At 32.4% G+C, this 17,818-nt stretch overlaps 1 protein-coding gene across 1 annotated transcript; it reads right to left on the bottom strand.

Moving 5' to 3' along the window:
* Positions 1–7,305: 7,305 nt before the first annotated feature.
* On the bottom strand, positions 7,306–9,793 carry LOC145099663 (protein FAR1-RELATED SEQUENCE 5-like). The gene is made up of 7 exons (XM_079037196.1): positions 9,438–9,793; positions 9,107–9,365; positions 8,825–8,894; positions 8,384–8,713; positions 8,256–8,314; positions 8,138–8,149; positions 7,306–7,926 (listed from the first exon to the last, which is right to left on the bottom strand). The coding sequence occupies exons 1-7, from the start codon at positions 9,791–9,793 to the stop codon at positions 7,306–7,308; spliced, it is 1,707 nt and encodes a 568-aa protein (XP_078893322.1).
* Positions 9,794–17,818: the final 8,025 nt, after the last annotated feature.

Below are 17,818 nucleotides of genomic sequence, written 5' to 3' on the forward strand. Positions count from 1 at the left end.
ATATCAATACACAAGAAAAAAGTTATTACGCTTATAAAAAACATAATTTGACTCTTTACCTAAAAACGAAATGACTTACGTTTAATATTTATTTTAATAATTTAAATAATTAAACCTTAAAAGCTTTAGAGAATGAGTTACCACATCAAAAATGACGTTATATATATATATATATATATATATATATATATATATATATATATATATATATATATATATATATATATATATATATATATATATATAACTAAAGGTTCAAATGAGAAGCAAAAAAAGGTTAAGAACCGTAAGAACCTCTAATTTTAGATGTTTATAAACGGTTTAGGGTTTAGGGTGTTTATAAAGGGTTTAGGGTTTAGGGTTATCCTAAACCCTTTATAAACATCTAAAGTTAGAGGTTCTTACGGTTTTTAACCTTTTTTGGTTCTCATTTGAACCACTCCCTATATATATATATATAAGGAGGGGTTCAATAGAGAATCAATATGGGTGGAGGAACCAAGGAACCTATTAAGATGGTTGTATAAAAAAATTAACAGTCATTGGATTTAAGATGTAAAAGTATAAAAAACAATAGTGTGCAACTGATTATAACCAAACACGTAACTTAATGGGGCATTTTCGTCAACATAAAACTTATTAACTCTCACTGTTAATTAACGACGTTAATTCATCAGTTTCACATATCAGTGAAATCGATTTTACCCTCTCATTGAAAGCGATCGTTTACTTCACCGACGAACATCGATTTCAAACGGATCTCCGACGATGATTCAGTCAATATTCACAGTGAATCATCCCGAAAAGTTTGTCAAAATGAATCTAGAAGGTATTTTTGACTGCTATTCATTTCCGATTATCTCATTTAATGCATTTTCAACATTATATTTTTCGTTTGATAGATTTCAAAACGACAAATCTAAACAATCTGATACATTATGTATTCGATGAATCTGTGAATAAACTATTTTATTAACAAAATCATTTTAGACTGATTTGAAACCCTCGGATGATGAACTTTTAATAATTTGTATACATAACGAAAACCTAATGATTTAAATTTCTTGAAATTGATATGGAAATCATGAATATTTATATTACAAACTGAAATTTCCTAAAACTTTGTGAATCTAACTAGAATCTGAGTTTATTAAGTAAATTGAAACCCTAATTTCATGAACTTTTGAGAATTTGTATAACTACCAAAAACCTAATGATATAAATTTCTTCAAATCGATATAGAAATCATCAATATCTAAATTACAAAATGTAATTTTCTAAAAACTTTGTGAATCTAAGTGGTTTTTGAGTTTATCCATTAAACTAAAAAACTAATTTCACATTTTGAATTCCCCGTGTGCTTTGTAATTTACATTTGATTATTTTGAAAGGATTCAATGTTTCTGAGAATTACATTACTTTACAATTCACAAAGTGAATCATGGTTATATATAAATTTAACATATCATTTATTCAAATTGTAAATTCACAGGGTGATTTATCATATACATTTAATTTTTTCATCTTGTGAAATTCACATTGTGCATCTATGTTTAATTGATATTGTATCTCTTATTGTGCTTCTCATTTTAAATTTATAAAGAGTTGCATTGGTAATGTTTTGATTCAAACTAAATACACAATGTGAATAAATATTATGTTAAATTCATTTGTAATCCAGATTCACATTGTGAAATATATGAATAAATCATAACTTTTATACCATGAAATTGATGTTTGAAATAATTTGTTAATAAAAAATGGGAAATGAAGAAAAGATCAATGAAAAAAGGATAATAAGAAAAGAATGAAATTGACAAGAAATCTAAATGGTGTTCTACCTTCAACTACAAGTGAAAAAACTGAAGATATTCAAGATTAAAAAAAAAGTTAGAACATTCGCATTCAGATTAAAATAACTAATTATCTAATCATATACTACACATTTATTAAAAAAAGTAATTCACAATGTGAATCTTGGATGTATGTCTCACATTCACACAGATTCACAATGTGAATCTCTTAAAAAAAATTCAAGTTGGTCAACACTTTTGTTTGTGTTCACTATGCACAAAATAATTATAAAAATTCCACATGTGTATGTGTACATCATTTGGTGAACCTCAAACTCTTTTGCTGTTAAATGCATAAATTCACAATGTGAATTTTGGATGTATGTCTCATATTCACATAGATTCACAATGTGAATCTCTTAATTTTTTTTTCAAGTTGGTCAACACTTTTGTTTGTATTCAATATGCACAAAATAATTGTAAAAATTCACCATGTGTATGTGTACATCACTTGGTGAACCTCAAACTCTATTGTTGTTAAATGCATAAATTCACAATGTGAATCTTGGATGTATGTCTCACATTAACACAGATTCACAATGTGAATCTCTTAAAAAAATTCAAGTTGGTCAACACTTTTGTTTGTATTCAGTATGCACAAAATAATTTTAAAAATTCACCATGTGTATGTGTACATCACTTGGTGAACCTCAAACTCTTTTGCTATGCATAAATTCACAATGTGAATCTTGGATGTATGTCTCACATTCATACAGATTCACAATGTGAATCTCTTAAAAAAAATCAAGTTTGTCAACACTTTTGTTTGTATTCACTACGCACAAAATAATTTTAAAAATTCACCATGTGTATGTGTACATCACTTGGTGAACCTCAAACTCTTTTGTTGTTAAATGCATAAATTCACAATGTGAATCTTGGATGTATGTCTCACATTCACACAAATTTTTAATGTGAATCTCTTAAAAAAAAATTCAAGTTTGTCAAACACTTTTTTTTGTATTCACTATACACAAAATAATTGTAAAAATTCACCATGTGTATGTGTACATCACTTGGTGAACCTCAAACTCTTTTGTTGTTAAATGCATAAATTCACAATGTGAATCTTGGATGTATATCTCACATTCACACAGATTCACAATGTGAATCTCTTAAAAAAAATTCAAGTTGGTCAAGACTTTTGTTTGTATTCACTATGCACAAAATACTTCTAAAAATTCACCATGTGTATGTGTACATCACTTGGTGAACCTCAAACTCTTTTGTTGTTAAATGCATAAATTCACAATGTGAATCTTGGATGTATGACTCACATTCACACAGATTTACAATGTGAATCTCTTAATTTTTTTCAAGTTGTTCAACACTTTTGTTTGTATTCACTATGCAAAAAATAATTTTAAAAATTCACAAGGTGTATGTGTACATCACTTGGTGAACCTCAAACTCTTTTGCTGTTAAATGCATAAATTCACAATGTGAATCTTGGATATAGTTCATAGCCTAACAGATTCACAATGTGAATTTCTAAAAAGTTTTTGCAATTTGATCATCACATGTTCAATTTTATATTGTTTGACATGTATTTCATAATACTACTTATAATTTTGACATTTATATTAAAAATTTCACATTGTGTAGTTGAAGGTTCAAAAAAATATACCAAAAAAACAGCAAGGAGAACCGTGATGGAAATAGTTAATAAATTAACAAAAATGAAGATGAAAAGACTATTGATGAAAATGTTGAAAAAGAAAAAAGTTTAGAAGGTGATGAGATTCAAAAGAAGCAAACAAAAAAACTAATGAAGCAAGATGAATTTGTTTTGAAGATACTTGAAAAGAAAACAACACAAGGTTAGTATTTGTAAAATTATAATTTACTTTAATATATAAAATCATTTGTCTTTAATTTTTTTAAAAAATTGAACAGAAATCAGATAGAGTCCAAGATTACAAAAAACAAAAACAAAAAAGTCGATGGAGCAAGACAAATCTATTTTCAAGACACCTGAAAAGAAAACAACTTAAGGTTAGTATTTATAAAATTATAATTGAATTTGATTTTATAAAATTAATTCTTATTAATTTTGTTAAAACATGAACAAAAATTAGACAGAGTCCAAGACTTAAAATGATTGAATACAAAAAATTTGTGACTCCTATTAAAGTTGATGATAGCCTTGTAAAGAAAGAATTTGATGAAAAAATAACAGGTTTGTTTATTACTATTCACATGTTTACTTTACAAAGTTATAAACAAATTCACATGTTTATTTTATGTATTATATTATATTTTGCAAAACAAATTCACATGTGAATTTCTTGTATTGTTAGTTATTTTATAGTATATATGTTATATTATGAGAAGCTTATGAAAATTACTGACTAATAGGAAAACGAAAAAGAAAACAAAGACTCCGGAAGTAGTCAAAGAAAAAAAAGGCAAAAGTGCGAATAAATCCAAATGACAGAGTATCTTTTGAGAACAAGAATGAGCCCAAAGAAGTTTTATGATATCGTTAAATCTTTAAACAAAGAACAGAAAAAAGTTGTTAGAGAAATGGGATTGAGATCGTTGTTGAGAATTGCAACCAATGGAATTTTTGGGAAATTGGCACGTTTTGTTGTGAATTCATTCAATCCATCAGATATGAAAATCCATCTACCTAATGCAAAGATAGACATAACACCAGAACTTGTTCATGATTTGCTTGGAATTCCTCTAGGTGGAAAAGATATATATAACACTGATCAATGTGAAGGAAAAGAATTAAAGGATTGGAAGCAACAATACAATTTCAAGGCTATAAGATCATCAGATGTTGAAGAGAGAATTACTGTTTGCTGATTCTATTCAATATATTTTAAATTTTAATGATTATGATGATTTTTAAAATGTAAAAGGTTTTAGAGAACAAAAAAAAAAACAATAATAGATGATAAAAGAAGAAAAAAAATACTAGAAAATCATCAATGCCTAGTTTTTCACTTGGACTTGGTCTTGGTCTAACACAAGAGTTTCAGGAAGGAGATGAAAGTAGTGAAGATGAACACATGAAGAAAAAAATAAAAGATGAAAAACTTGATGAAGGAGAAAGTTATTATTCAGAAGAAGCAGAATGTGACAATAATATCTTGAGAATTGAAGATGATGAAGACAAAAAAAAAAAAAAGAGAAGTAGGAAAAAGGTTAAAAAAAAAACCATCACTGAAGCTATCTTCTCCTTATAATAAAAAAGAGGTTTGTGCGTCAAAATTTGTAGATCCAGATGAAGTAAAAGTATCAGATAGAGTTTATTCTAGAATTGGTAATAGCAGGTAATAATTAATGTTATCTTTTATTTAAATACAATTGTGTATAAATATAAATACAAATTAATTTTCTATTAACTGCTTTTTTGTTTTATTTGATTACAAATTAAGTGAGAAGGTATTTCATACTAAGATAGGTTATGTGCTTGGAAGAGGAATGATTGAAACAATGCAACCAGGATTATGGGTACATACACATGTCATTGATGCTTGGACTGATATTTTGAACTACGAAGAAAAGCTTAAATCAAATTCTACAGTGAATCGGTATTTCTATGATACATCAATGGTCGTAAGTTAATTAAAAATTATATACGTGATAATGTTTATAATATAATAAATAAAATTTTCAATAGTTCTGAATAAGTAAGAAAATTCACACAGTGAATCCCATTATAATTCATAATGTGAATAATTTTAAATTTAAAATTTACCTTATTGTGAATTTAACAATTTACTCTTTAAAGTTTGATGTGTATTAAAAAAAAATTGTAGAGACAGTTCATATTTGATAAAAATATCCCTTTCAATGAAAGATTTGATAAATTTGATGCAAATATCAAAGATGCAATGAAAAAGGACAAAGAACTTCTGACATTTGAAAAAGTTCACTTGGTAATAAACTGTTCTTTTTGTTGAATATATTACATATTTTAAACAAAGTTTAACAATTTAAATTATTAAACTTCTGATAGGTATTTTTACCAGTTCATCAAAAAAATCACTTTTACATCATCTACATAAACTTAGAGGAACCAGCGATTGATGTCATTGACAATAGGAATTCAGTTGCAAAGTTTTCTAGAGCTTATCGTGATGCACCTAATGAATTGGTAAGAATAGTAAATTTACATTATAAATATAAGTATTAATAGACTAATAATCTAAATAAATTAATAATTATAGAAAATGACAATTTCTTTTTTGCAGAAAATACTTTTTACTAGGTACTTGATGAGGGTCAATCATAAATCAGCTTCAACTTTCGAGGGTGTTGAACCAAAAAGGGTGAACATGAATTGGTGCACGAGGGATAATCATGTTGACTGTGGAATTTTTTGCATGTGTCATATGGAGACATATATGGGAGATAAAACAGTAAATTGGACATGTGGGTTGCCAAAAGAATCAAAACAACAACAAAGTGTGTTAAACGATTTACGCATTAAGTATTTGACAAAGATACTATTGAGTGACGCAAACACATAGAAGTCAAAAATCATTGCACAAACAGCTAAGTTCGCAAAAAAGACTAATGAAGAAATAAAAGATTTGCTCAACAAGGGATGGGAAAAAAGGGGAGAAAGGATATAGTACTTCTAGAATTGAAAAAAAGAAGTGTGAAACTTAAAACTTAGTTTTCTATTCATAATTAGTATATGTTTAGATGCACTTTAATTTCTTTAAGAACATATACATGCTTGTTATGTTACAATTTGATGTTAGTTTCTATATCAAATATAATGAACTTTACTAAACACTTAAAAGATGTTTATATTTTCATGTGAATGTCTACATTTATGTTATACAATTACATGTTTTATTAAAAATATGCTATTGGTGTGTGGGTGGGGGGGAGTGATTATATTTCTACTTTGAATAAAGAATTGAAAGTAAATTGTCATTTCATACATTTACTTCATTTCTTTTGGTCTAAATGATTAAATGTTAATGTAATAACAATACAATACATATATAAAATTTACATTGTTTATATGTTAACCTTGTGAAAATTTTATATGTCAGATTCACAATGTGAATTACAATACATATTATAACATGTATATTTTATATGTGAGGCTCACAATGTGAATTATCGTACATATAGATCATTAGAACAATTAATAGTTGAGATTCACAATGTGAATTAAATTACATTAAGACAATCTTTAACATGAAAATTTTATATATGAGATTAATAATAATATACATAAATTAAATCGTTAGCATGAAATTTTTATTAGAAAATATTCAAAAAACTAACAATAAAAAAATATCTTTAACCAAAAACAATAAATTTGAAAAAAAAAATATATTCTATTATTAGAAATAAAGTCTAAAACAATGAATATCAAAATTAACATCAATATTTCAGCATTTCTATCCATTGAATGATCATTACAAAAATCAAATCTTATTTTAGTAGTCTTAAAAATAAAAAAAAATAGAAACAATCAGCCTTCTGTAACCTCAGATTCTAAATCAAACTTCTTTAACCTCAAAATGCAACTCCTAGCATTATGATTTGGTTTATGACATAAACTGCACAACCTAGAATCCTTTTTAGATTTCTCAATCACTTTCTGTCTAGTGCTCTTGATTCTTTTACCACTGGCCCATCCCTTGTTTCTGATCCCCTCTGGATTATGAATGTTGACAACATCAGGTGCTGCAACTCCAATAATTTTTTCAATGTGAACTGATCTACTCGAAGATGCCCTTGATGAGGTACATAAAGGAATACCACTATCAACCTCCTGAAGTTGCTTTATATATTTAGCCAACTCATCCTCATTATTTGCTATCTTGTTAATGGACAAACGAAGAATAGCATATGTATCTTGAATCAAACATTCATTTTTACTGCTTTTATGAGGATATGAGTACTTTTTTGTCAACAATCCATCAGCTATGATATCTTTTCCCCATCTCCTCAAAATGAAATTTGATGGAATTTCGTCATACTCTTTCATATTTAATATGAAAAACATATGACGACATAACAATCCTTCCTGGACAAAATGCATGCAGCTACAACTGATGTTAATGCTATCACCCCTTCTTCTAAATACAACCTACAAAATTATCATTAATAAACAAATTAATATGTGAATAAGAAATTCTATATCATACCATTCGATAAAAATTAAACAAATTAACATCGATTCACATTATTAATCAACAGGACATTAGAAATCATAATACTATAATATAAATATGTACTTCAAATCAAATTCACAAAAAAAAAAATACATATTCCATACTAATGTAATGAAAAGTACAAACCAATTTATAACTCTGTAAAAATTCACACCGTGAATTAGCAAAACATCCTACATTCACAGTGTGAATTTTTAAACTACATTTTATATTTAATAAACTGTATTAGGACAAAGAGACATACCTTGTAACGAGTATTAGGACAATGAGAAGGAAGACTATTTCGATAAAAATCATCAGAATCTTCATCCTCATTCAAATTTTTATCAATCAACTTTTTTTTCTTCTTATCTCTCAAAACATAAACTTCACTTTCATCTTCAATAACTAAAGATTCTTGAACACAATAAAACACAGATTTGTATAACTCTTTCTGAATGTCCAAGAAAATATTATGTGTATAAATTTCCGATGCATGCTTTTCAATAGCCAAAGGAGTCCTTAGCTTGGGGGTAGTAGTTGTGGACTGATAATCTAATAAAGATTGTTGATGCCTTTGCTTCTCCATTGCACTATAAAACGACATCATGAACTTCACCAAATTTGATTTATGATGCAAAAAATGTGAGAAAGCATAATTTAGACTCTCTGATCTTGAAGTAGTTCGCATCAAACCAGAAAGTTCAAGATCTCTCATAAAAGCTGGAATCCATAAATCCCTTATTTTAAAAACAGACCTTAACCAGTCATTTTCTTTTAGATGAAACTTATCTAACATTGTTGACTACGAACTTTCAAAATCTTATGGAGAACATTGAAGATTCCATATAATATCAAAAAATGTCTTCTGGAAGTCTGGATGGTTATAAACATCGATAGGAATCTAAGAAAACACATAAGAAGCATTACATATGTTGAATATTTAATGTAATTCATAGTAACATAACATTTGGTTAACATTATGAATTCACAGTGTGATTTATGATTTAGATTTGTTCCTTTCATCATATGCAAATTTACATTGTGAATTCACAATGTGCTTTATGATCTATATGGGTATAAACATATATAGGAATCAAGAAACAAAGAATATACATTTTCCTCAAGTTTTTGAGTGATGTGCCACATGCATAGTCTATGCTTCGATTCAGGAAAAACAAAATTAACAACTTTCTTCATTGATGAATCCTGATCTGTTACAATCATCATGGGTGGCTTGACAAATGCTTTACGAAACACTTCAAGCAACCACACATATGCATCTGCTGTCTCACGAGCTAGTAAACCAGCAGCAAAAGTAACACAACGCTTGTGGTAGTCAACTCCAGTAAAATGAACAAATACCATAGAATACCTGAATTTTTTTTATAAGTATTATTGAAAAGAACAAATACCATAAAAAGAACAAATAAGGATTAGGAATTACTTGTTTGTTTGATAAGTAGCATCAAAAGATAGTACATCTCCAAATTCTTTATAGTTGGCTTTCGAAGTATCATCAACCCAAAAAAGTCCAATAAGATGATCATCAACATCTTTTTGGACCTCAAACAAAAAATTAGAGAAACACAATTTTCTGTTTGTCAATATATCCACAACCATTTGGGAATCTTTGACACCAATTTTAGAATTTGAATCTCTATGAAAATTTTTAAAGTCAACTGCAGTCCCTCCCCTAGAATCAAAGTCACCCTTCATACTACTCACCAAGTTATAAGCTTTTGAAGCACCAATGTTACTAGTACCAACCTTATGTATAAAAGATTCATCAAGAAAATCCATTGTCCTATTAATGCTTAATAAGTGCAACTGATCTTGAGCAACAAGTTCATGGTTGTGATTTTCAACAAACTCATAAATGTAGAACATTAAAGAACATCAGAGATTCTTGAACTTTGAAACAGCATGGCATCCGTTCTTCTTAGAAGAAGTTCTCCTTCTCTTAACATCTGAAAATTTCACATTAATATTTTCATTCTTGAATGACTCCGTGAAACCAGATCTACTACATGTCGAATATCTAATATGAATTGTGCCATCATTGTATCTTTTTTGACTTGACATATTCACATCAAAAGTAGATTCTTGACCATAAGTCTTGTAAAAGTCAAGAACAATGTCCAACGAATCAAACAACAATCCTTTGAAAGGCTTCTTATTTATCAACTTATCATAAGGAACAAGCTTAAAAGTTTCAGTATTGTAGAGCTCAAAATCAAAACTATAACGAGAATTACTGCTATTTGAATGATTAATATTCATACATGAAGATGATTGATCAAGAACTGCAAAACCAAACAAAACATCTATTTTATTACATTATATATAAAATGTGAAATTTATATTAAAAAAAACTTACGTGATTGTTCATTAATAATTGAATGCAAATCTGAATAAGAATTACAACTATTTGAATGATCAATATTCATATTTGAAGATGATTGATCATGAACTGCAAAACCAAAAAAAAAACATCTATTTTATTACATTATATAGAAAATGTGAAATTTATATTTAGAAAAAAAAAACTTACATTATTGTTCATTAATAGTTGAATGCAAATCTGAACAAGAATTCAGAGAACTCAAAATGAATCATCAGTAACCTGGAGTTTATATACATATTAGAAATTTAGAATTGATAATTATACAAAAAAGGAAACAAATAAACAAGATAATCACTAGATAAGATAAGATTCTCAAAATCACTAAAAGTTTGGAAAAATATTAAATGTCAGAAGATGCTCAAGATATAATTGATTATCTAAATGTCGAATATGCATTACAGACGAATGATTACAGAAAAGATCGAATGAAAAACAGTAACATCAAACGAATATTCAACATATGACATAAAATTAGCAAATTAACAATAAAATTAGCAAATTAAACGGTAAAATCAATAGAATTTGACAATCAGACGATTGCAATAACAATAAAAATAAGATTGATAAACAATGCATCGAAAAAAAACCGGTAAAATCAAAGTCCATAATTGACCTAATAATCATAAACGAAAGATAAATAGATGTTAAAAATACATGATTATTAGCTGAGATCTGAAGAAACTATTATTAAATTGGATAAAAAAAAGGTTGATATTTCGAAGAAGAGGCATGATTTTGGATCGATCAGTGTTAGAGAAGATGAATGACAGTAACAGAAGACGCTAACGGAGACAAACATGAATATTAGATGGGACGCTGAACTTACCAAAATGTCCCTCCGTGTTTTTTTGGTTAATTATGGATTAATGGCCAAGATTAAAAGAAAATAGATAGTTAAGATGGGTTCCTTTGTTCTTTGATCCATATTGGTTCTCTATTGAACTTTTCCACACACACACACACACACACACACACATATATATATATATATATATATATATATATATATATATATGTTGGGTTAAAGATTCGTTTGAAGATTGTGTCATTGGGCTCGACTTTTAATCAATTTATTTTGTACTCCGGTTTGGGCCTGTCCAACCGAGAGCCTATTAGGTTTATTATATAAGTATATGCTTGCATGCATATTAGGTTAACGATCTAGATTACAAGATAAAGAATTACGATAGCTTTGATTTTCTTTATCGTTCCTTGTAAACCTTCCAACCCTCTACAGTTGATGTTCTTGATCGAGCTCTTCTGAGGGTTATTTTATAATCATTCGACACGTTTGATTCATTCTTGACTTGTTCTTTATTTTCGTGTTCTTGCAGTTTAATATTTATTTACCTGTTTAAGATCTAATTGATCTTCAAGATTAAGTTTTAGTCTCAACAATTGGTATCAGAGCAGGAGGCTGTGTAATCGATACACATCTTTTCTGTGAAAAGGTTTCAATTAGGGTTTTTCCGCAATTACTGATATTTATTGAGCCGTCATCTCATTATTGACGTATCTTGATATTTATTGTTTTGCCCTAATCTGATTTATTACAAGTCTGATCTTTGAACAGGTTTTTCGATCATAATGGACGAGTCGCAATCAAATCCCATCAATATTTCCAACAACATCGGTTCAACCACAAAGATTCCAATCCTATATACCCATGATTATGAAGTCTGGGCGCATCACTTCGAAGACTACGTTATAGGATCTGAGGATAATGGATACCTCATATGAGAAGCAATCATTAATGGACCTTTTTCTCATTCTGCAACGTCAAGGATTATTAAAACTCAAAAGGAGTATAATGATCTGCTGAAGGACGTCAAAGATATTGCGCAAGATGAAAAGGATAAATTCCAGTGTAATATCAAGGCGTTAATATTGATAAGATTCGCCCTTCAGTCCGACACCTTCAGGTTGGTCAGCTCATGCACGACGGCAAAGGAGTATAATTATCTTGAACATTCTATCCAAACCTTGCTCTTATCTGAGTTTGGAGAATTCAGGCAAGGAGCCGAAGAAACTGTGACCCAGACATTCAATTGCTTCAATCATCTTCTCAGCAGGATGATCAAACATGACATCGAAAGGAAGCTTATCGAGCAGAAGGTTACGTTCTTAAATGGTCTAAGGTCAGAATGGAGAGCAGTGGTGTCAACAGCTAAAGCCCATGAGCAGTTTAAATCATACTCTTTGGCGAAACTGGTGGGTATTCTCAAGTCCCAGGAGAAGATTGTGCTGCAGGAAAAGAACGTTGTTTCAAGCCTAGGTTCGCTGGCCCTCCTGTCAAAAAGTAAAGCTGTGATGGAGGATGAAGACCTCAACTTGGAGGAGTATGACCTCACGTCTGAGGATTATGCTATGATGGTGTCTAACCCCAAGAGGTTCATTAAGAAGAGATTCCCCAGCAACAAAAACCAAAACTGGCAGGGGAGTTATAGTTCAGAAAAGGTTAACAATGAACCGAAGGTTGAAGAGCCCAAGAAGGAACCGAAAGTAGACGGTGATTCTGGAGTAAGCTGTTACTACTGTGGTGGGAAAAACCACTATGCTAAGGATTGTGTCCTCAAAAAGATGGCTGAAAAGGATGAGGAAAAGGATGAGGAAGTCTTATTGCAGAAAAGGCTTGATGAGATGAGGAAGAAGAAATCTACCGTTAACCCTTCCATGAATGCTCTTATTGTGCAGGGTTCGGTTGCTGATGACGAGTTCGGTGGAGTGGAAGTTTGGTCAACCGACTCTGAAGACGATGAAGTGAGGAAGCCTTCTCATGGAAAGGCTTGCGTGGCAAAGGAGGAGAGCAGTGGAGGAAGGTGCTTCATGGTGTCCGATGTATCTCAGATGAGGGGATACAACACTGATGGTGGAAGCAATGAACCGAAGGAGCAGCAGGATATGTGCTTCACGGCCAAACCGCTCAGCGTGCAGTTCAACGAGCTCGATGAACTGATCAAGAAGGTACAATCGGTTTTCGTTTCATTTAAAGTACCACAATCATCATATGAGAAAGAACTAAAAAATGTTAATACAAGAATTTCTCATCTAGATAGTAGTTTAACTCAAACTCGAGTCACCAATTCTAACCTAACTAATCAATTAAGCAGGGTGTCTTCAAAGAGTGAGGAGCGGCGCATGTGGATCGAGTTGAAGGAGTCTGAATTAGTTAAAATAAAAGACGAAAACATTTATTTACAAAGAGACAATTTAAAGTTGTTAAAACAGCGGAATGTTTTTTGTTTAATTGCCAAACGTCTTTATTCTAGTATTACTCAGCTTCACTTGGACTGTGAAATAGGCCAAAAGATCCATCGCATGATTTTGCCCTTCCTTAAGTTTAAAGAGGATGAAATCGATGCTGAAGCTTATAATTGTGAGAGTGTGATATCATCTGATGACGTCAATCCGACCTACATGTATGGACTGGACAAAATTGAGTCCTTCATTAAATCCAAGGACCACAAGGACATGCTTAAAAACCTTTTGGATGAAAATGATAGACTTAAACTGAGAACCGAAACCATACAAAAATTTGACTCTTTAAACGCCAACTTGAGCTCAGAAAACAAAATTGATGTTGAAAATGCATCTGAGCTTAATGAGGATGACAACATGAGCGAAATTTCTGTAGAGGACACGGTTGACTGCTCAGAATTTGTAAAAAGCGAACCTGAAAACCACAAGAATCTAATTTCTGAAAATTCAGTGGAGTTCGCTCGATTGTCCCAACAAAAGTCCCCGATCTTAGCAGAAAAAGCGGTTGTATATCAAAAGGTCAGGACCACTCCAAATCAAGTGTACAAGGTCACTGGAGTAACCGAACATCAGACCGCTGAACTCACAGCTATTGTAAACGAAGACAATGCTGATGGCTGCGATGAGTACTTCTGGTCAGCTCCAATAGATAATGCAAACGAAACGGTAGGCTTATCAGAAAGAACCTCATGGATGAGTAAAGGTAGGTACATACCAGAACCCTTGAATAAGCCAGATAATTTCGATGAGCCAAGTACTAGTGGTACGAAAGACATTCCTCAAGAGAATGGAAGTTCGGCAAAAGAAGACATTCCCTCTAGTTCCTCAGTTCAAAGTGAAACTCCTACAGTTCAAAGTGAACCAGCCAAGGAGAAACCGAAAATGAAAGCCAATATTCATCATCAACCGAAGCAGATGAGGAATAAGAAACGTGAAAGGAACCAGAGATACAGGAAGAATCTCTCTGAAAGGAAACAATTCTGGCAATCCCAAAATGCATATTTCTCACATCAAGACAAGAATCTGAAGTTTGAGAACAATCCTGTCAAAAGGCATGAGAGCCACAACAACCGAAAGCCAAGGTTCGGTTCAGAAGAGAATACCAACCGAAAGCAAAGGCTCGGTTCTGAGAATGACTCCAACCGAAAGCATAGGTTCGGTTCAGAGAACTGCTCCAACCGAAAGCAAAGGTTCGTTTCTGAAGTCAAAAGAGATCAAAACTCTAAGGTCAGTCCCACCAATGATCAAAAGCAAAAGGGTCACCTAGAGTCTCCAGCTAAGAAGTCATCTCAATCTAAGCCCACTCCTTCTCATTCATCTAATTCTTCTAATTCTTCCAATTCATCTCCATCCTGCTCTAAAGCTCATTCTGTTCGTTCTCAAAAATCTCATTCGTCAGCTGAACAAAAAGGCAAACAGAAGGTTAATGCATCCAAACCAGAGTCTAAACCAAACGCACCTGATCCTAATAAAATCAAAGTTTTTACCATCAAAAAGAAAGATGAAACAACACTTATAAAACGAATATATCTTGTTGACATCTCTCTTACTATTCCTGTTCCTATGAAAAGCTCACATGGACCCAAGAAACTTTGGGTTCCTAAATCTGCTCAATTTTTGCAGGTTATAAGTGACGAGCAGTTCGACGAAGAATGGTACATAGATAGTGGTTGCTCGCGTCACATGACAGGAAGGAAAGAAGAGCTCAGGGAATACAGGTCTCTTTCAAACGGTGGCAACGTCAAGTTTGGAAACAACTCTTTCGGCACCATAAAGGGATACGGAATGATAACTAATGGTGATTTTACTATAAGGAAGGTAGCTTATGTGGAAGGACTACAACACAACCTCATCAGTGTATCTAAACTTGTTGGAGGTACAGGTCTCAAAGTCTCATTCGACGATGAAGGTTCTGAAATTATTGAGAAGAAAACGAAGAAAGTAATTCTCAAATCGGAGCGTAAGGGTGAAATGTTTCCTCTAAACCTTAAACCCATCAAAGGAAACCCAACTATATGCTTGTTATCAAAAGCTCAATCTGACGAAAGCTGGTTGTGGCACCGAAGACTCTCTCATCTCAACTTTAAAGATATCAACAAACTTGTCACTGGAGGTCATGTTCGAGGCCTTCCATTGCTCAAGTTCGACAGAGATCATTTGTGTGCTGCATGCGAAATAGGGAAGCAGAGTCGTCAAAGTCATCCATATGTAATTAACACAAAAGTTGTTGAACCACTCGAATTACTTCATATTGATTTGTGTGGTCCATCATCTATCGAAAGCATGGGTGGTAGCAAGTATATTCTTGTTATTGTTGATGACTTTTCACGATTTACATGGGTGTTCTTTCTAAAGCTCAAATCTGAAGCGACTCATAAGCTGAAAGTGTTCATCAAGCAGATTGAAGTACAGCTCAAGAAGGTCGTTCGCAACATCAGAAGCGACAATGGTCTGGAATTCAAGAACAGGGAATTTGAAGAATTTCTAGCAGAAAAGGGAATAAGTCACAACTTCTCAGCTCCCTACACACCTCAACAGAACGGGATTGTCGAAAGACGAAACCGATCTTTGTGTGAAGCTGCCCGAACTATGCTAAGTTTCGCTTCTTTACCTCTTTATATTTGGGCTGATGCAATTTCTGCTGCTTGTTTTACACAGAACAGGTCTTATCTCAACAAACGATTCATGCTCACACCATACGAGATTCTCAACAACAGAAAGCCCAATGTGAAATTTTTCCACGTATTCGGTTCAAGGTGTTTTATTTTTAACTCAAAGGAACACCGCAACAAGTTCGATGTCAAAGCCGACGAGGGAATCTTTCTGGGCTACTCTCTCACTTCCAAAGCATACAGAGTTCTGAACAAGCGTTCGAGAAAAATCGAAGAAACTTATTACGTGACTTTCGACGATAGCTATGTCAAAAGGCTACAGGCTAAAGAAGACACAGCTGGGGACATCTTTCCTCAAATTGGCCAAGTCACAGTCTCGATCGCTAATCTATATGAAAAGTTTCTGGAGCTATTTGACGAACCAGAGAAAGCTACTCTCTCAGAAGCAGGCGCAGCAGACAACAAGGTAGACCACATGAAGCAAATTGTCGAAGAAGCTGCCAGGAGAATGAATGAAGGAGGATCGAATTCTGATGGACCTCCATCCAACGATGCTTCAGTCGAGGGGGAGCCAAGCTCACATGTTGAGGGGGAGCCAAGCTCTACAACTGCTACCGAAAGTCCAACTGCAACCGAAAGTGCTTCTCCAACCGAAGGTGCATCAACGCCTGAAAGTCCAGCACCACAAGAAACCTCTGAACCTCAAGTTTCTCATAGCTCATCAATCGAGGGGGAGCATGGTGATATGTCACTTGACTACGAAAGCCAATTCGAGCCAGAAGAAATGATCAATGTTGAACTAGACCCAACCTTTGATCCAAACTATCCTCCTCTTACCAAATGGACCAGAGATCATCCTATCTCTCAAGTGGTTGGTGATGTCTCCGAAAAGGTTCTGACCCGATCACAACTGAAGGCAAAACAGTCATCCTTATTTTCAAAGGTTGAGTTTTGTATGTTTAACTCATTCGTATCAAAAGTTGAACCGAAGACAGTTAACACTGCTCTCGATCACTCCGATTGGGTTCAAGCAATGCAAGACAAACTGAACGAATTTGAAAGGAACAAAGTCTGGCGCCTCATTCCAACTCCTCCAGATGCTTCGGTTGTTGGTCTCAAATGGGTCTTTAGGAATAAAATGGACAAGGAAGGGAATGTTATAAGGAACAAAGCTCGTCTGGTAGTAAAGGGATATTGTCAGGAGGAAGGGATTGATTATGAAGAGACTTTCGCTCCCGTAGCTAGGCTGGAATCTGTTAGAATATTTCTTGCTTACGCTGCCCACAAAAACTTTGAAGTTTTCCAAATGGACGACAAGTGTGCATTTCTTAATGGAGAACTCGAAGAAACCGTGTATGTGGAGCAACCTCCTGGGTTCGTGAACGAAAAATATCCAAATCATTGCTACATTCTGGATAAAGCTGTGTATGGCCTCAAACAAGCTCCGAGAGCCTGGTATGAAACGCTAACTAAATTCTTAAAGATGTCTAAATTCAAACAAGGTTCGGTTGACCCAACCTTCTTTCGCAAAAAAGAAGGTAACCACCTTAT

Source organism: Lactuca serriola, chromosome 4 (assembly GCF_051521515.1).
Source record: "Lactuca serriola cultivar US96UC23 chromosome 4, Lser_US96UC23_V15, whole genome shotgun sequence".
Lineage (NCBI taxonomy): Eukaryota > Viridiplantae > Streptophyta > Magnoliopsida > Asterales > Asteraceae > Lactuca > Lactuca serriola.

Coding starts and splice junctions, on each gene's coding strand:
- LOC145099663 (XM_079037196.1), bottom strand. CDS start 9,793: ATGGATTTTCTTGATGAATCTTTTATACATAAGGTTGGTACTAGTAAC. Junction 9,366..9,437: donor GCTACTTATCAAACAAACAA/GTAATTCCTAAT, acceptor AAAAAAATTCAG/GTATTCTATGGTATTTGTTC. Junction 8,895..9,106: donor CTCAAAAACTTGAGGAAAAT/GTATATTCTTTG, acceptor GTGTTTTCTTAG/ATTCCTATCGATGTTTATAA.